Raw genomic sequence first — 21,234 nt, forward strand, 5'->3', positions numbered from 1 at the left:
TAAAAGAGATTTTTCTGAGAACGTCTGCCTAATTGGTTTCAGCGTCAAGGCAGTATACATAATAATACCTAGAGAACACACATACAGCAATATATATAAATATATAATGATAGTAATTAAAAACTGGAAACTCAATGTGGTAGCACTTTCGTTCCAATGAAAAAGGCATAACTAAAGCAAAAAATTTTCGACGAGTCTTACAATAATGCCTATATTCACTTTGCTTTGAGAATGGGACAGTATTAGCAGTGGCAATCGGTAATACATTAATGCCCTTTAATTGCTGAGAACCAAACTCATATAAAATATTTGCAATGTCACAAACCGTATCTGATGGAAAATTTAAACTGTGGTTGCTTGTTTCTACTCTCTTAGGGTTAAAAAAAGTGAATGTGCAACTTTAGATTGATAATACTTTATTTAATACTATCATAATAATTTAAAACAGACTTAGTCTTAGTAGTAGCTAATGTTTGCGAGTTTTTAGTTAGTGATCCTTGTGAATACTTAATAAAACACACATTAAACAAAAAAATATCTTAGGTTTTGGTTTCAGTTAGTCACGAAAAATGACAAATAAAAAGTACATGAAATAATATATTTGAATATTACCTTATATTAGAACTACTGCTAAGTGACAGGTGTAAATAAAACATTTCCGGAAATCAAAATAATTAAAGCAGAAATAAATAATATTTCTTACAAAAACACTTACTAAAAGCCAAGTAAAATTCCCACTGTTTTAACACGATATATGTTTTGTATTGGAATAGTAGCACATTTCATTTTCTTAATCCTTAAATTACTTGTGAGTCAAGAAGCTTAAAGTTCTCTTACTAGAATGTTGACAGACGTTTTACGCTTACAAAGAAACGCTTGCTATTTTGCCTTTGAACCTCTGAACACAAAGATAGTATGTGATTTAATAAAAAGTAACTACCAAGGTAAAACACATGGTTTCAACAGCGAACAAAGAGTCACTATTAATGAACTGTCATTTTTGGACCATGGGAAAACACACGGTTTCAACAGCGAACAAAGAGTAACTACCAATGAGCTGTTATCTTTGGAACAAATGAAATTACGTGGTTTGAACAAGGGAAAAAAGATTAAACATCAAAACTGAGTTGTCCTTATTAGAAGCAATCGATATGAAATAAAAATTAGTTAAGGCATCATGTGGCACTTTTAACGATTCCCCTACTTTCTTTTGATAAATTAATTTCTTTTCGAAGGCTTAACTTTACCGCTAACCGCTAGTCAAATTACTTACAATAAACTACAATGTTATCTTAGATAAATATAAAACTAATCATCAGGAAGACTAGCGTAGGTAAATATAACAGGCTATCACGAGCTATTAACATAATGAACACATAACTGATTATCAGAACATGTTAGCGCAATAAGTATATAACTGATTAACACAATATGTTGAAATAATAAACACATACACAATTATCAGTAATTTAAGCGTATGTTAACACTAAAATGAATATCTGAGCATTTAAGCACAGATTACTATATAACTAATTATCATAACATTTTCACATAATAAACATGTAACTGATTTTAAGTTCTTTTGTGATAAAGCCAGAAAACATAAACTCATGTGACTTAATACAAGAAAACGTGAAAACAGTAAAGGACACCTTGAAAAAGGATTAGACGGTAGCGATATTCTATATAATAATAGAATTTATTCTATCACGATTATCAGACCGAGGAGGAAGGAAAACAAAAAGGCCTATGGATGTGCCTTTACTTTATATAATGAACATTTTATTATCATCTTATATCATTTAATTTATCTAAAAATTTTCCTCATCTCATCACATGAAATGAGACGAGATACAACCTTATATCTTTCTTCCTTTAAGAACTATTACAGTTTTAGTACTGTGAAGCACTAAAACCAATAACAATAGATTTATAATGTTTCCTGTTGAGATTGCTAAAACTAATCTTTGAACAGCGAAGTGATACAGAATCTTGTTAGAAGTATTCCATATAAGTAATTGATTTTTTTTTTCCATTTGAAGATAATTTTCAAAGTAGTTTCATAATTTTGCATGTTTTCTAATGTTTTCTTAAATATATAAAACACCACTAATACTGTTGAAAGTTATTTAACCGGAAATTGTTGAGCGCCCCGATAATAAACTTTGACAAATTTATTATATTACAGGTAACACGTTTTCAAAACGCGTGATATCAACTCATCGCTAATCTAGTCGAAGAAAATTTCCTATTAGGTAATCTCGTATCTAATATCCACCTAATGTCTTTTATGTGACTGGAAATCAAAACATCACTCGCTGCACATTTGTTACATTTACCAGCTATGAGTTTATTCCCTCGTGCGCCGACATTATAAACAGTGCTATGTTTTATCTAATTGTCAAACTAGAAATCGCAATATATCATCTACAATGCTAAAAAGTTAGTCAGGATTCTTTAAGCTCTTCACTCCCAAACAAATTACACTAAACACTGTAATATATACATCATAGTCAAGATTCTATATTATTTAGTATTGCTAAATAAGCTATACTAGTCATTTGTACAACCTTCATCGTCCCACATATTAAAATAATCATCAGGGTTTGTAATGTCTTCGCTACCAAACAAGCTGTATTAGTCAATTGAATTATATCATATTAAATGTCCCATTGCTTAAACTAGTCAGCATTCTGTAATTTTTTTCATTGCCAAACAAGTTATATCGGTCATTTATATAATATTCACTGTTCCGTAGCTTAAACTAGTTAGAATTATGCAATCTTTTTATTACCAACCAAGCTGTGCCAGTCAGTACAGTTGTATAATCTTCACTGTTTCACAGTTTAGATAAGTCATGACTCTGTGTTTTCTTCACAACAGAACGAAGTAGCTTGGTTAATATAATCATATTATCTGTACTGTTAAAAAAGTTAAAACTATCACAATTTGAACAACAACATTGTCCAAATGAAATGGTGTCAGAATTTCTTTTGTTGGATGCCAGCTCATCGCAGGTTAACACCAGCTACCTGCTAATAACCTTTGTACTGCGAGTAGACCAAAACATTATCCCATAAGTTAATCAAGTTAAGATTCTGTGTTGTTTCCGCTATCTACGATGTTAACTGATTATTAAATAAATATACATACATTTACTTCGGTTCATTTTAAGTTGGACAAGTTGTTAAGATCACCTAATTTGTGTAATAGGATGAACTAGTTAGCATTCTGTGTTTTGTTCAGTAAGTTAGACTGGTCAGTGCTCTTTATCTTGTCCAACAATTTTTGCCAGTCAATCAATACATTGTATCTTGTTGAAGAATTTACACTGGTTAACATTTTGCATCTTGTCCGACAAATTAACCAAATCAATATTCCAAACACATTTCCCCTACATTCTCTCACTGTTAAACGAGTCAGACTGGTCACTATTAGATATATGCCAAACCCATTTAAATGGTCAGTTTCTTTAGTGCCCTGTGTTGTCCATAAACGCTAAAGTTATTATCATATCATTAAACGCAATATTTGTTAAATATTTGCTCACTGTATATCTTTTAAAATGCCTAGTAATTTTAGAGTGGTCAGATAGGTTATTATAATACATACTCCCCAACTGATCAATATTTTACTTTCTTCGTTGTATAATAGGAGGACGCCCTTGCGGTAGAACTGTATTTCATAGCTCAAAAACCTTGTCGAAATACGTACAATACTAAATAGTATTTTCCGGTTTGAAATCCTGGGTACTTTGTAAAATAGACAGTTAATCTATTTGCATGGATTATGATGGGTGGTATGGTACGACTGACTAGCTGCCTTTCCTTGGTCAGAGGTTCAAAATTAGATTAGGTTTGTTTTTAATTTCGCGCAAAGCTACACGAGGGCTATCTGCGTTATCTGTTCCTAATTTAGCAGTGTAAGACTAGAGGGAAAGCAGCTAATCATCATCACCCACCGCCAACTCTTGGGCCACTTTTTTTACCAACGAATAGTAGGATTTACCGTGACATTAAAACGCCCCCACGGCTGAAAGGGCGAGCATGTCTGGTGCGACGGGAATTCAAACCCACGACCCTCGGATTACAAGTCGAGTGCCTTAACCACCTGGCTATACCGGGCCTCAAAATTATAAACAGCGGCTGATAGTTTCCGTAGCTTTGCAAAATACAAATATACAACAGGAAGAAAATATTACGAGCTTACTTGGACCCAGTATTTTATATTAGCACGAGTAAAAAATATATAGTAAGATTAGAGGAACTGAATTTCCCTTGCAATATTAACTCATTTGTACAGAAAGTAAATAATTTTATAATAAACATATCTGCTGCTAAACAATAGTATATATATCACACACACACACACATTTTAAAGTCAGGTGAATTAAAAAGCAGCTAAACGCTCATAAGACTGGCAGATAACCATGAATTAGAGACTTAACTGTCCGTCTCCGTATTTCTTTGCTGTTACTCTTACTGTTTCCCTTATCTAGCTATATGTGGTTGTATCTAAATAGGGGGTTAAGTGGGTTAGTCGCTTTTGTCTCTATAACGAGAATACTTAGGCATTACTTATTTAATCTAATATAATTACAGACTCGACTCTGACTATGTCGTAAACATTAATGTAGAAATCGTGATAGCCCACCCGGACACTATAATAATCTATACTTTGTTGGTTATGAAGAATGTAAAAAATGTGACACCCCGTAAACACGTTGTGTATAGGTAATGCCTCAAAACAAGCTTTGAATTTTAATATAGAATGGATTGGATTAGTAATTGCTTATTTTACTGAAAGCTAAACAAAAAACATATCCTTAACAACATTCATAATTGTTCGAAATATTTACTAGAAAATTTAACATTATCGAACCACTAATAACGAAAGACATGATAACGTATATTAAACATAACTTGGTTATTTTCGATTTCGGTTCTCTACCAGCCTGGAAGCATTGACTGACTACCTCTTCACAGATAACATCAACCTGTTTACGCTAGTGGATGTGAACATTTTAAAGTAATTGAATAGACGTACATCCAGAGGATCACCGAAAATGTTGTGTTTCAAGAATGAATAAAACCAAAAATAAAGTAACAAGTATTTTTATTTCTTGCTTTTGAATTTCATATGTCATGTTGTATTATGGCCTACAGAGATCATAATTCGTTCTGCGATTCATGGCATGCTCATGTTTTACTGACGTCAACAGTACAAACTGCAAAATTATGAGTCCCTTATGTAACGCCATTTTGGAGTGTCTACTGATTGGCTGACAGACAACACACTACTGTATATTGGTGCGATTAATTAAAACAGGTGACCCCTCCGGACGGTCTTTCGGGGAAATTACAGAACACGTTAGCAGATTTTCTCAAGATCCGATTCGTGTACAATTTTGATTTGATTTGTTTTGAATTTCGCCCAAAGATACAAGAGGGCTATCCGCATTAGTCGTTCCTAATTCAGCAATGAAAGACAAGAGGGAAAGTAACTTGTCATCACCACCCACCACCATCTCTTGGAGTTCTCTTTTACCAACGAGTAGTGCAATTGACCGTAATATTATAATGCCACCACGCCTTAAAGAGTCAGCAAGTTTGGCGGGACAAGGATTCAAATCTGCAACTCTCAGATTACGAGAAGCACCCTAACCACCTGGCTATGCCGGATCACGCACAGTTCTGAAGAGTATAATTTAACTAGAAGAAGAACTTGTTAAATAATACAAACATTTTACTTGTTCGTTCAGTACAGTGGTTGAGTACATTATATTTAAAAGATTTTGGAGCTTCACTACATCACTACAGTTTATGCCACTGAGATACCTATATTATATCCGAAGACAGTGCATTTTGATAAGAGGTCTGTAGCGTATTCTAATGTGGAATAGCACAAGTATCAGATTTACTTTCCAGCTTCTTGAAGGATGGAACAATGTATATGAATATTTTCGGTTGGAAAAAACCAGAACACACCCTTATTAAAAGTAATCACTTTTCGGTAACATCAAACTTCCATCTAAACATAATGTTAAAATACAGTTATGTTATATACCGTTTCACTACGACTTTATTATTTCAGTGACAATGAAGTGAATTACTTATTTCGTTATTCAAAACCGCTATATTGTAACACATCCAGTCCTCAGTAAAATAACAGTTTCACTGTCGATAATACAAATGTTGAACGTTTTACTTTTTCGGTTTAAGCCATAAAGTTTTATTTGCTTAAATTGCATTTATAAAAGTGGAAATGTCTTCAACTGAAATATATTATTGTATAACTCTTTCCTTCATAGGCTATTTACATCTTTAAATAATTAGTTTATTCTTTCACATTATGATTACTGTCCCCCAGCGGCTCAGCAGTGTGTCTGCGGACTTACAACGCTAAAAACCGGGTTTCGATACCCGTGGTGGGCAGAGAACAGATAGCCCATTGTGTAGCTTTGTGCTTAATTTAAAACAACAACATTATGATTACGATTTGAAAACTAAGTTTCATATATATAACAACACTGAGAAGTAAGCAGATGAGAAGCGGTGAGTCTTTACTATGAAAGGGGGAGGAAAGCTATTAACGAGACTATCACCAAGTGTTATTGGTAACTTTTTGTCCTAGTGGCTGCCATAATGAAGGTCATTATTGTCAATTTGGCATTCAGTGAAATGTGAGGTCAGAAGGAAAAGCTAAAAACAAATTCACGGCTCATAGTTTCGCGACAGGATGAACAAAACAGACACAATTATGTATGCTCCATGTTAGTTTTAAAATATAACTGAAATTGAGATTTAGATATAAATATATATTCAACATAAATTATACATTAGAACCATTCCATAATGCTATTTAATCAGGTATTCTGAATCTAGTGTAACTTAGTTACAACCATAGTTTTAGAGACTATATGGTTGAAAATGGAGTATAAACTGATCACTACGTTACAATATCAAACAATTAGATAATTTGAAACTCATGACGAATCAATTGCTAAACTTTTCATCACGACTTATTTTACAAAATTATATTGAAGGTAAAATTTATTGCTTCATTTCCAATCCTGTAATTGAAAAGCAAACTTTAACTTACAAACTGTACTTTACAAAACGAAGACACGTACGTCTAGGTAATACATATATTTAACCGGTAAAAAGAAAAACAACAATAAACAAACAATGATATCTCCCTAGAAAACCGAAAAAAAAGTGTATTTTCTTGGCTTAAGATATCCAAAGTGAGCTTTATGTATACTAACAAATTTTTACCATTCATTAACTTGGTTTTCTATGTTAATAATGAATTTACCGCAGAACTTGATACTCGGAAAGTGCAAGCTGGGATTCTCTAACGATGAATGTTCAAACTCTTCAGGCTTGGTTTGTCAGGTTATATTTTTTATCCCACTGATCTTTCTAGTATGTTTTAATATTTTTAACTATGAATCAATCGACTATATTCCTTCTATTTCCTTTTACTTTTTAAACACAAACATGTAACTTAACCTAAAATATCTCAATTTGATTTTGACTTTTAACGTTATTGTATTACTTAAGAAGTGGCGAAATATGGTAGCATTTTGAAGAGAAATATTTGTTCCATAAACTGTGAAGCATTAGTATTTATTTTGTAAACTTTGAAAAACGTGCCCATGATATTACACCTATCTTATAGCTATCTGCTGTGTCCACCGAGGGGAATCGAATCCTTAATTTTAGCGTTTTAATCCGTAGACTTACTGTTGTCCTAGCTGGGTACATTAATAGTGTAATACGTTCAGTTGGAATCAATAATCACTATTAAAAGAACTCTGACAAAAGCGATTTCCGAAAGTTATAGAAACTACTATAGAGGGCAGATCTGTATTTGCATTATATATCTATTAGCAAGTTAATGTGGATATTTGCTGCCTTTTATAATTTTGGGCTCTTTACCAGAGGTAAGTCAGCCAGCCAGTTAACGGTACTCTGTTACCTATATATACAACCCACGATAAAGGATTGCTAGTCACTCTTAGAGTGTACCCATAACTTAAAGTAAAAGGTTTTTTGTTTTTTTTTGTGGTAAAGTACGGGTCCGAGCTCAGTAGATTAGAAGTGGAAGAAAGGCTGGAAGGCTCGGAAATTTCTAGTGAAATAATTTTGCTTTCTTGTGACTTCCGTTTATCGATTTTCAGTCAAGTTTTTAAAAACTAGGGGTTTTAAAGTGTTTTTTTTTCTTTTATATATACTCTTCAAAAAAAAGAAACGCAAAAGGGATATTTTTGTTATTTTAAAGAGAAATATATGTAATAACGTTACAAGCTCAGAGTATGTGATGTTACACGTGTTAAGGCACTGATTGTCAGATCAAAATGACAATAAAAGTTGTGCACTTTGAAAACGGAGGAAAACATCGGATGTTTCGCCAAAACGCATGCGTGTCCAATAAATTTGTTTAAGAGATCTGCATGTTCTGCAAGTACAACATGTGCAAAATCCCTATAAAAGTGACGGGTTCTCGGTTTCCATAGCTTAGTGTTAAGCCACCGACACGCAATACAGTTACGCCATGACTGACTGAAGCACAACGCAACAATGCCATTGGTCGCTTGGAAGCAGGCAAATCTCGATCAGATGTTGCCAGAGCTGTGAATGTCCACCCAAGCACCATCACAAGGCTATGGAATCGTCACCAACAACATGGATCAACTCCGCACAAGATCGCAACATGCGGTTACGTCACCTTCGGGATAGGACCACCACTGCGACGTCTACTGCTTCAACCATACCAGGGCTACGTAGGATTTACGATCAGACCGTACGCAACCGTCTACGAGATTCTTAGGCCCCATGTGCAACCCATCATGGTGAACGTCAACGACGTTTTTCAACATGACAACGCCCGTCCTCACACAGCCCGACTCACCACTGTCTTCTTGAGACACCACAACATCAACGTTCTTCCCTGACCCTCCAGATCACCAGATTTAAACCCCATAGAACATCTTTGAGACGAGTTGGACCGACGTCTGCGACGGCGACAACTTCAACCGCAGACTCTACCTCAGCTTACAGCAGCTTTGCAGGCTGAGTGGACAGCCATTCCACAGGATGTGATCCGTCATCTCATCGCTTCCATGGGCAGGAGATGCCAAGCAGTTATTGATGCTCACGGGGGGCATACTCGTTATTGACGTTGAGTGACGTTAAACTTCACCTAGTGAGCGTGGACTTCGCCTTTGCAGACATTGGATGTTCAGCAGTGAATGTGCAAAGTTTCACACATGTCATACAGAACTACCCGAAATAAACTTGTTAACAATTTGTCTCATATTTTGGCTTTTGCGTTTCTTTTTTTGAAGAGTATATATATATATTACTTTCGTGGGTGAACTCCTTCAATAATTATTCACTTCTAATGCTACTTTAGACTTCTATAGCATGTCGTGATAAAGTCCACGCAGATTGACGCTGTACAACTTTATTTCTTTATAGTAGTATTATAAAAAATTTAATTAAAAGGAATACTGTGAATGGTAAAAAATATGAGTTCAGTTTTCTATTGTTTCAATGTCTTGATAAAGAGGACGCTATTTGAAAAGAGAAGATGTAAAAGCTAAGTTCTTATAATATTGTGGATTTTTTAATGTTATTTGGTTTTGTTACTTTTATCTTTAGAAATTAAAGCTGAAAAACAAAAATAACTAGATTTAGTAAGACTTGGCTTAAGCTTTTAATTTACATTTAATTGTGTAGCGTGCAGTATTATGTTAGATTAAGTTTAGTACACGCAACGGTTCTTTAGGCTTCGTTATAATTTAATATTGCAAGGCAAATTAAATACTTTGTCTTATTTAATAAGTAGTCTAAAACTAGTTAATTTTCAATTTCAGGTTTAAAAGTGTTAACAAGAGGCTAGTGGTATATAATAATATAATGGTTAAGACCAGTCAGGGGGTGAAGTCTTCCATTTTTATGAGGTATAACGAATGGGTTGTATTTGGGAGCTTTGAACCATTATGCAATTTCAGGGAAGCTAGTAGTGAGAATATTCAAATTATATGTAGTTTGCCGATTGGAGGCTATCCTAACTAAAGTTGAGGAAATAGATAGAAATATAAACTGTGGGAAATAACAGCAGGACTTCAAGAGGAACTTAAGCTTTTACATGCAAGAGAAGCATCAGCTAAGATTAACAATGATATTCAGGAAGTAAGAGAGGATAGTATTAGGGTTAAAAGTAATGAACTTATTTGTGAAGACCCTGTTCTACTGAGCAACAGATTTCAGCCCTTGGGTTATGTAAACAAAGAACTATTGGAGGAAGGGAAAGGAATAGAGAAGGATACTGATTATGAACTTAAAGGTTATAGGTGATTCATCGATACGTAAATTGAATAGTGTGTGGAGTAAATAGGGAGAAAAGAATTAGATTATGAGGCACAGGTGGAAGACAAGAGATGTAGTGAAGAGGATTGACAACAATGCGTTTTTGTTGAGCACGTAGGGGCTAACAATGTAGGAAAGAGCAAGTCAGAAGAGATATTTAATAAGTAGAGAGGGTTGATAAAAAATATTTAAAGATAAAGGCAATAAATTAATTGTGTGAGGGATACTGCCAAAAATTAATTGTGCATATGAAATTTGAGTAGGTCACTAGGGCTAAATGCTAGGCTGAAATTAATATGTAAGGATAAACAGGTTAGCTGGTTGAACTTGTGGAACCAGTTCAGTAGGAGGTGAGAATTTTGTCTCAACGAATAGTTTACACTTAAGTAGGAAAGGGTCTGGTATATTTTCAAGGGCTATTAACTCAGTAGTGTGGGAACTTTTAAACTAGGACTAGCTAGTGGTGAGGGCAGATACAAACTAAATGTAACAAAATTGAGATGTATAGTAAAGTTTAGTATAGGAAATCAGTATAAAAGTAGTTATAAGAAAAACTTAGGGCATTGGTAGCAATAGAACGTGATGATGAGAAACACACATGAAATAAAAATGTATCTCAAACAGCTGGTATGAGTATTAAAACTTTTATTAAAATAGAGTACAATGTTGTTCTCTACCTTATTTTAATAAAAGTTTTAATAACAATACCAGCTGTCTTGAGATACATGGTTAAATATAGATGATTTTGATGATAGAACTTTCTTTGAAATACATGGTCATAAGTTATTTAATAGGACAGAGTAGTAAAGAGAGAGGGGGGAGTGGCTCTGTATGTAAAGTGTGAGTTACATCCTGTTGAAGTTGAGAATATTAAAAATAATAGCAAGAAGATTGAACCCATTTTGGTTTTTCAGTGGATATCAATGAAAAAAGCTCTTAGTAGGAATTTGTTACAGATGAAACTAGTGAAATTAGTGAGAAACTTTACAGTGAGATTAAGATCTTGGCTATTAATGAAGTAATAATTGTGGGTGATTTTTATTTCAGACATACTGATTGGAAAAGTATGAGAGGATAAGGTTTCTGTAAACTGTGCAGGATGGATTTCTTCACCAGTTGGTCAAGGAATCTACTATAAACAATGCTATTTCAAATTTATTATTAATTTGTAACATAGAAATAGTTGAGGTAGTGGAAATCGGGAAACACCTATGTACAAGTAATTATTGCTATATTAGCTTTGATGTTTTGCTGCATATGAAAATCAGGAATAATGATATTTTGATTACAAATTTTGAAGGGATGTAATAAGAACTGTCTGTTGTGAATTGGCCAGCTGAGTTATTTGGGGACACTGAGCAAATGTGAAAACATTCCAAAGAAAACATTTTCAGTATTCAAAACAAATATATTCCTCACAGGAAAAGAAGGGTAGCTGCAAGTAAAAAAACTAGGCTTATAAAGGGCATAACAAATAAAATTAAAAAGTATTGCAAATTAAAAAAATTAAATTAACAAATAATGTAGTAGATCAAAAAAGTTGGTCAAACAGGAAATTAGAAAATCCAAAGTGCTGTATGAAAAAATTTGGATGAAAACATAAAATTTAAGAGTAAGGATTTTTTAAAAATGTATTAGGGGTAAACAAGATGTTAGGATGGGGATAGAACCCTTGAAGAAAGATAGAGGAAGGCTTGTATCTGTTATGTATGCATTGGCTAGGCTATTAAATTTGTTTTTTTTTTAGTTTTTACTAATGAAGACTGAAGACTTAAGCAGTATTCCTCATCTGGAGCAATTGATAGGTGAAAACAAAGTTGAACAACATAATTGCATAAATTTTCAGCTTGTTAAAATAAAATTGAGAAGTTTATAGATTGATAAGGCTCCTAAATCAGATAATATTTCCCCAATAGTTTTAAAGGAGGACAAAGATTGGATGCATGAGTAACTTGCTGTGATTTTTTTTTTTTTTTTTGTAGGTCATTGAATAGTGTGCAAGTATTAATAATTTGGAAATTAGCCAATGTCATTCCTATCTTCAAGGAAGGTAACAGAAGTTATCAGTAATTATAGGCTTATTAGTGTTACATCAGTTGTGGGAAAAGTTTTGGAAAGTCTGATAAAAGACACCTTGCAAGGTCATTTAAAAAAGTTTAGAATTTTATTGGACAGTAAACATTGTTTCACTAAGGGAAATCTTGCCTTTCAAATCTTTTGACTGCTTTGAAAATGTTTCTGCATATGTAGATTATGGGAAGGGTGTAGATTTAGTGTAACTGGATTTTCAGAAAGTATTTTTCAAAGTGCTACATAAAAGGCTTATAAAGAAACTTTCCTGAATAAGTGTGGGGATAAGTTAACTAACTAAACAGAAGAGTGGCTTCATGGAAGAAAGCAGAGTATTATGATTAGAATTCAGTCAAACTGAACTGATGTATCTAAAAGCTCAGTTTTAAGACCATTGTTCTTTTTGATTCAGATTAATGACAGAAATGATGAAAGAATGGTCAATAAATTACTTAAATTTGCTGGTGATATCAAGGTCTTGGATGTTGCTGGCTGTGAAAAGGATGCTACTGCTTTACAAAAGGATTTAAATCAATTACTGAGTTGGACAAATAAATGGCAGATGGGTATTAATTATGATAAGTGCAAGATAATGGTTGATCAGTCTCTTAAGCCATCCAAGCAGTGTGCTGTTGCTAATGGTATGGCAAATAAGATTTTAGGATGTATCTACAGAAATATTGAATACGCGTTTAAAGAGGTTATAATTTCACTGGACAGGTTACTGGTTAGGCCACTGTGTTCAATCTTGGGTTTCTTGCCTTAGGAAGGACACTGAATTTTTAGAAATTGTTCAGAAGAGGGTTACTAAAATGGTACCTATGATAGTGTGGTTATCATATGAAGAGAAATTACAATCCTTAAAATTGTTTTATCTTGAAAAAGAAGAGTTAGAGGGGATCTGATTGAAGTATTTAAGATTGTATATAAGTAATTGATAATGTTGATGCATCAACATTTTTCATATTTAATAGCGAGAATTATAGAACTAGGGGACACAAATGTAGATTTAGGCAAGGTAGAAGCCATCTTTAGCTAAAACAATTTTATTTTTCAAATAGGGTGATTGGTCTATAGAATGGGTTGTATTGATGTTGTGGAGGCAGTAAAGCTTGATCGATATATGAATCATAAGAGCTGGCTTTAATTCTTTAAAATTAATTCATTTATTTAACTTTGGGTTAGAGGATGGGAGAGCTGATATGGACCAGTCCCTTGTTGTCCCTAACCATTATGTTAAAGAAATTTGTGAATATAGTGTATTTACTATAGTAATTTATCAATGTACTGATGCACTTTTGCTCAAGTTTGTTGGTTATATCATTAGATCCATATGAACCAATGGGTGTAGAGCAGTCAAACAAAACTATAGTTTCAACTTCTCTGTTATCAAACTATAAGGAATAAAAATTCATGAAAATTTGCTATACCCGCAATGCTTAATATTATAAATGCTCAACAATAAGGTATGAGAACAAACTTATCAGTTTCATTTTTTAAAGTATATTTTGGATATGCGTGTCATTTTTTAAGCTCGCACTACATTGATTTTACCAGTTACTTATCTTGCACATATTTAGTGACTAACTGAATGAAGTGTCTAACGAAAGTAATTCTATTGTATACATACTTTTATTATGACCAACTGAAATAAATCTTATTTTTTGTTTAAAAAAAATTAGTTGAAATGTTTTCTGTAACATCCTGGTTATAAATATAACGGGTGTTTAGGTTTGTTACAACTAAAAACAAGCCGAAACAAGAAGAAAATAAACGCTGCACTAATTGAAAGCATCCCAGAGTACAAGCTACAATGTGGGATATAAAATGTACCCTAGGTTTTGGAGGTGACTACACACACACACACACACATGCGTTTAATATATCACAGCATAATTTTCCAAACGGGCTTTAATGTGAATACAAATATACTATATGCGAAGTATGCCCATTTTTACACAGACTGCTGCATGGAAAATCAAGCAACATGTCAAAGAAATCATGGTTCGTTAGTAGAGGTCACTGTAGGTTTGTTCTGTCCACAAGACATGACGTTTTTGCTCCTTAATTGGTGAAAACGACAGATATGAGGAACAAAACGACAAATTCCCTCTTTTTATATGACGAGCGGGCATTAACGAAAGGAATGATTACCAGTTGATACTTACAGTCGATTCAATTTGGATGTAGTTGAGAACAGCATATCAGGTAAGGATCGAAGTTTGTTGCCATTAAGCCTCCTGTTGAAAGAAAAGGTAACACTGTAAGCAACTCGTTAGTTTCTGAAGCCATTCAATATGATTTTCAAATAGTTGCACTATTTTACAAGACTCTTTCGCCAAATTAGAGAAATGAAATACAGGAATTAAAACTGTGTTAAAGCTACCAAACGGGCAAAAACTACACTGTTCAAGTGGTCATTTTAGTATATTATTTGGTCAGTTAAACGAATTATTTACTGGAAAATTGTACCAGTGATCATACTGTTAAAGGTAATTACTTGAATTCCCTCTATTAGTTTAGACAAGTTATGCCACATATTCATCCTGGTAGAAATCTTTTAGGTTACGACATCTACTTAACAACAACCATAAAAATAATAGTTGTAATGGCTATTAAACAAAATGACATTCAAGTCATAATCCCAGAACAACGAACGACTTTTTAGTAATAATAATATCCTACATAAAATGAAATTTTCAATTTACAAGACAACAAAATTGTCACCAATTTACTAACCTTAGGAAAATGCCTTTCAGTTACAACGCTTAACAACTAAAATGACTAACTATAAAATCCTCCAACCACAACAGAAAAACAGCCATCAACTTACAACTTCTAAATGACCTATGACCCTGAATTTGCAATTCCTAATTAACAAAACTTTCAATATGGACAAATGTCAAAATAAGTAAAGTACAACCTTAAATCAACATACTTTCAAATATTAATAGTTTACCTTCAAGTCACAAACCATTATCTTATAAAACTATATGTAAAATATTTAAAAACCCTGATTAAGAAATCAAATTTCAAATAATATCATTCGTTTGCAACCCTGTATGTGAAAAACAAACTTTACCTCATAAACTGTAACTAACAAAACGACCTTCAAATAAAGCCCCCAGGTATAACAAAAACTGTCAAGTCAGAATCACTAACTAGTAAAACAGGCATCAAATTATAGTTCTTAACTGTGACAAGTAGTTTTCATACTATAACTGCTAACTTTCAAACTCACTTTCAGAATAAAGCTTCTTAACAAAATTATCATAGAAGTAGAAACATTATTCAAGTTATAACACCTTGTTACTGAAACAAATATTAATTTACATTCTATAACAGAATAAGTTTAATTAACAACGCCTAGCTCAGTAGTAACATGGTCTTCAAGATAAATCTTCTTAAGTAACGAAATATCCTTCAAGATACAAAGATTAATTTAAAAGACAGTAACAAACGCGTGGTTACCAAGCTTAAATAACTAAACAACCTAAGAAGTAACGCTCCTTGACCAACAGAAATCACTCAGACTAAAAATCTTAAGTAACGAACGTTCAAAAGCTGCTATTGTTTTTTTTTAACTAAACTCAAAAGTACACCAACACGGGCACGGGTACTGAAACCCTGTTCTTATTACTGTGAGTTCGCAGTTATACCGCTGTGTCAGTGGGGAGCCTTGTTCAAGCTACAAACACCTATATAAAAACCCATAATTTATAAACATTCGAATAGCAAAAAACGATCATCAGGTTACAAACCTTAACTACCAAAACAACCTTCAGGTTATAACTCCGTCTAACAAAATGACCTTTACTGCCAAGATTTTATTCCAGTGATTTTATTTTAAAATATTTCCTTGGTAAAAGGCGATCTTAACAAACAAATTATTGGTATTTTTTTCTTTCCTAGAAATAATTTAATTGTTAAAGTTCGAAAAAAATACACTTTTCAACAAGTTTAGTTGTAAATGTCTGACGACAATTGTTGCTTAAGGCTACACAAAGACTGTTTGCTTATAGCAATTCCTAAATTTGAACTGATAGATTACAAAGAAGAGAGCTAGTCAGAAGTACCCAATGCCAATTCTTAAGTATTTTTTCAAAAAAGATATGGTAGGATACAACCGTCAATTGTATCGTGCACCCATGTCCACAGAGTATGGAGCGCATTTTTGCATAAATAAAACGTGAACATTCAACCCCTGTATTCACAGTTGGAACGTCCTTCCAACTAAGACACGCCCGGGCTAGTGAAAACTTTTTTCTTAGATGCTCCTTTTAACAGTTTTATCTGTACCTATATATATACAATCACCGTATGTTATAAATACGTATTATTTAAAATTCATAACCAGATAGATGTAAGTCATATATACTTGGAAATATTTCTTCCTGGAAGAATATTACAGATAGACCATTGTGTATCTTTCTACTTAACTTCAAACAACATTCTAGAAGAATAGGCCTAGAAAAATGTATTTACATCTGTTTGACAGTTTTGGAATACTCAAATTCGGTTTTCATCTTCTTGTATGTTTTGTAACTCTCTAACTAAGCGGGATCAATACAACGCCATTCTGTACCTAGAAAAATATACAGGTTGAAAGCAATTGATCTCTTAAAAAGACTAGTGATATTTAATGAAGATGTATTTTGTATACATCATAATTAACCAGTATAATAACGCATGAGTAAAACATGGGGATTAGTTTAGACAGGCTCAGCTTATCATTCTCAAAGGACTGGATTTTTTAACCTAATCGTACAAGACGCTGAGAGCAGTTTTATTCACTCCCTATAGAACGGCAAGGTTGACTATTAGTATGCTTTATAAAAAAAAACACCAAAACAACAGGACATATGAAGAGAACAACGACAAACATGTTTCAAGTGCCATGATTAATAAATCCATACCGCGAGTTTTACATATGTCCAAATTAAACAATGCAAAATTACTATTGTACGTAGCTTATTTGTTTATTTTTCAAGCAGTCAGTAAGCGAGGGGGAGAGGATTCCTATCTTCCATACTGATTTCTGCGAAACCACTTAGTTACTCTATTGTAGTTTGGAAGCGAAGAATGTTCCTTCAGACAGTAATTCTCCCTGGGATTTCCTATGGATATTGGGAAAGTCATATGGCAAAAAAACAGCTGGGTGGATACCACGTACATTTTGTAGATACTCAGCAGCCATAATAACGAGCAAGGATACTTGAGTAAGGAAGCACTTTAGGTTAATATAATAAAAGGAAGGCAAACAAGGATTCATAAACATAAGGAAGAATTTGATTGGTAAATAAAGTTCTTCCTTATGCTTATAAATCGTTGTTTGCCTATCTGTTATTACTGGTAAATGTTTATAACACTATGTGGTTGAAAAAAAAAATCTGGATGAATACCAACTACATCTTGCACATGATCGGTAATCATGATTATGTGTACGTGTGCTTGTAAGGCTAGGTGGCTGAAAACAACTGAATTAATATCTACTACATCTCGCAGATTTTTTTAAAAGTGTTTCATAGAAATTCAGTGTAAGCATAACTTCAGATTAATTTATTTTAAATATTTACCACCGGTCATGCAAGGCATCTGCTATTGAAACAGTCGTTTTACCATATTTCAGTCTTCTCTTTTGAAGTATTTTCGTTTGTTTCATACCATTGAAAATCTTACTGTAAGACATAACTAAATCCTTACACGTTACTTTTTGTCTTATGATATGATTAATTAAAATTTATATGATCAAGATACGTCGTGTTTGGAAGTGCTCTTCTAGAGATTATCAGGATATATATAGTATTTGAAAATCAGAAATAGGTTTTCCACCACAAGAATATACAGAAATAGTGTATACCATTTAATTGAAATATATATCACTGATCCATATCCTATAAAGAACCAAAACGTAGCTTAATATTAATTATGAAGATAAATTTTACTCCTGACACAATTTTACCCATGTTTTGAACCTTAAGCTGCTCATTTTGCCTCTTTTTTGACATTATGTGTCTGGTGTGCATATATTACCCAGTTTATCAACATCGTATACTTTATTAATATGACTTCTGGAATTCGCCAAAGCAAAATTTTTTATGCAAGACTTAACAACAAGGGAAACTTGAATAAAAGGAATTGTGACACATATATGCATTTATTTGAAATTTACAGAAATGTATATACTTTCAGCTTTTGACATTATATTATGTTTTATTTATGTATGTTTTCACTACAAGTAACAGAAAATAATTCCTGTCATGCTGTACTGTGCTATCTCTGTGCATTTATATATGAAGAGAAGGTGTTTACAAAAGTTCACAATCTCCAGTGTTTTTGAAGCATTGTTTCTTCTTTACAAGATGGTTAACAGGCTACTTGTCTAAAATATTCAAGGTTTAAGACGGTTTTCTGGACTTTTTTTTTTTTTTTTTAAAGGGATACACTTTCAAACATTACCTACAGATCTAGGTATAAGAAATGGTAAAAGAGTCAAATACTTTGTGGAGGTACTGAGATAAGGAGATTCTATTCGTTACATGAGGCTGCTCTTAAACGTAAAGTGCGTCACACAACAGTTTAGTTTTCTGTAGACAGATTTTTTCGTCTTCGCTTCAAACGTTATCAATATCATAGCTAAATTCTACAGTAGCTGCTAATGTCATTCGTCTTTTGTTTTTGTTGCAGCATAGAAACTTATAGAATGATTATGAATTTTCCGTGTTTTTTTTTAATTTTATTTCAAGTACAAACTTTTAGTTCCTGGCACCGTTTGAAATCTAATTATAGGTTTGGATTTAGGAGATCAAATCCTTTCGATTGATGTATTTGACCATATCCAAGGTCTCATAGATTAATTTATTCTAATCATGCCCAAAAGAATTTCAAGTGTTGCGGCTACTGAGGATTTCCTCTTGTTTAACCTTTAACGATTTGTGGTTTGGATTGCATACTTTAGGTTATTTCTTTTATTGTTAAAACTTCCGTGACACATTTTAGTTATATATATGTGCGTAGTTGTGACGAATATGGGTTATCGACATGAAGAGTTACAAAAAATAAATTTATAATTGTGAACAAACATTACAAGCGGTGGTTTTAATAGTAAAAACTGATATTTTAAATCGGTGATGAAAAACTTTTATTATTTTTTTGTATATTTGGAATTTTCAGTGTGATTAACAGGTGATTATTTTTTCAAGCAATCAGTTAGTGAGGGGGAAAGAATTCCTATCTTCCATTCTGATTTCTGCGAAACCACTTAGTTACTTACTCTATTGTAGTTTGGAAGCAAAGAAAGTTCCTTCAGACAGTAATTCTCCCTGGGGTTCCCTTTTCGCAAATAATAAGTCAGGAGTACTTATTCTGTGTGAAGTCGGTTAATAACGAGTCTTTCATTGTACAGGATTTATGTCTACTGCCTTTAATTTACAGTTTATAATCCTGGACTTCTAGTTTCCACATGTAGCTTAAGTAAGAGATACGGAAATCAGGGACTAAGTCTCAACCAGAGCAAATTAACATTGCCTTGTTAAAGAAGAAAAATTGCAGCACAAAGACAGTTACATATGTCGTGTTAACTGTAATAATACGACATTAACTAACTCATTATCTTGGAAAAAAAGATAAAAGAAAGAGACAGAGAGACAGAATATTTAGGAAGCACGCTGTTCAATGAATCAAATAAATTAAAAACTATGCATTTATGATAATTTAAGTTCTTGGGCTTTCTTTATTTCTAACTTGATATTATGTATTGGTGGTCGTTTGACTTCGCACGTGATATTGATTTTTTGCGGGAACGTGATAATATAAAATAGGGAGGACAATTTCATGGCCAAATATTCCCTTTTCAGCATCATTTAAGACCTCATGATACCCCAAACTTCCGCAGCGTTTGTGCTTGGCTGAGCCCAAAATGGGAAGTCTTTGGATGTCTAGCTCAAGTCGACAAAACACGCTTCACTTCATAAGTATGCTGAAATCCGAGCATGTGGTTATTTATGATAGAATATCGTGCCGTTCAAAACCCAGCCAGCATATAATGGAATTTGGAGAGCCACATTATTTGTAATATTAGGCGGGACAAACGTTACGTTTATGGACCACAGCTTCTTCACAGATCAAACCATTAGGCCAACTGTACTGCATAAAAACAGTTACGAACTGCAGACAATATTTCTTTTTTTCACTTTAAAAAATAATATAAGATATCGTCTGTCATATCAGTTTGACTCACTCACTCAAAATACTGCTCAGTTTTAAAAGGATAATAGTCTAACCACTAGTGACAGCGTCACTAATTAGAATAAAACTCGTATCCTATTACTCCCTTGTAATGTTAGAATAAAACTCGTATCCTATTACTCCCTTGTAATGTTAGAAGCTTATTCACCTATAGCATCTTTCTTTTGAATTAAATTATTCCCAAACCATCACGTCAACTTTAGTACTATACTTGTTGAAGGCTTATTAGAATACATAAAATTAACACTGTCCTAGTGTTAAGACAAACATCATATTTTATATAGCACATAATTGTTACACAAATTTCCTTGAAGTAGCAATATTATTAGTATGAAGTAGAGTTATACAGTATCTCTATAGAATTTATCTAAATATTTAAAAAATGTAAAATCTACGTCTGTCAAGTTAACATATGGCTGAGAGATGCCTCATTCGCTGCGTTGATCCTTAAAGTTAATGAAAAGTTTTAAGTACAAAAACTAATGATTATATTAAATTAGTTTTAAATAGGAAATAATATTAATAGAGACTTATGCTG

The 21,234-nt window shown here is 33.1% G+C and overlaps 1 protein-coding gene across 6 annotated transcripts in view; it reads right to left on the reverse strand.

Moving 5' to 3' along the window:
- The window catches only part of LOC143229062 (protein slit-like), a 561,294-nt gene that overhangs the window by 453,920 nt on the left and 86,140 nt on the right, over positions 1-21,234 (reverse strand). For 5 of the 6 annotated variants that reach the window (XM_076460805.1, XM_076460801.1, XM_076460804.1 and 2 more), the window contains exon 4: positions 14,618-14,689. The exons of the other annotated variant lie outside the window; for it this stretch is intronic. In XM_076460805.1, the coding sequence (XP_076316920.1) occupies positions 14,618-14,652 (35 nt within the window). In that variant the 5' untranslated portion in view covers positions 14,653-14,689. The remainder of the gene's footprint in view (positions 1-14,617; positions 14,690-21,234) is intronic. 6 annotated transcript variants of the gene reach the window in all.

Source organism: Tachypleus tridentatus, chromosome 10, assembly GCF_004210375.1.
Source record: "Tachypleus tridentatus isolate NWPU-2018 chromosome 10, ASM421037v1, whole genome shotgun sequence".
NCBI lineage: Eukaryota > Metazoa > Arthropoda > Merostomata > Xiphosura > Limulidae > Tachypleus > Tachypleus tridentatus.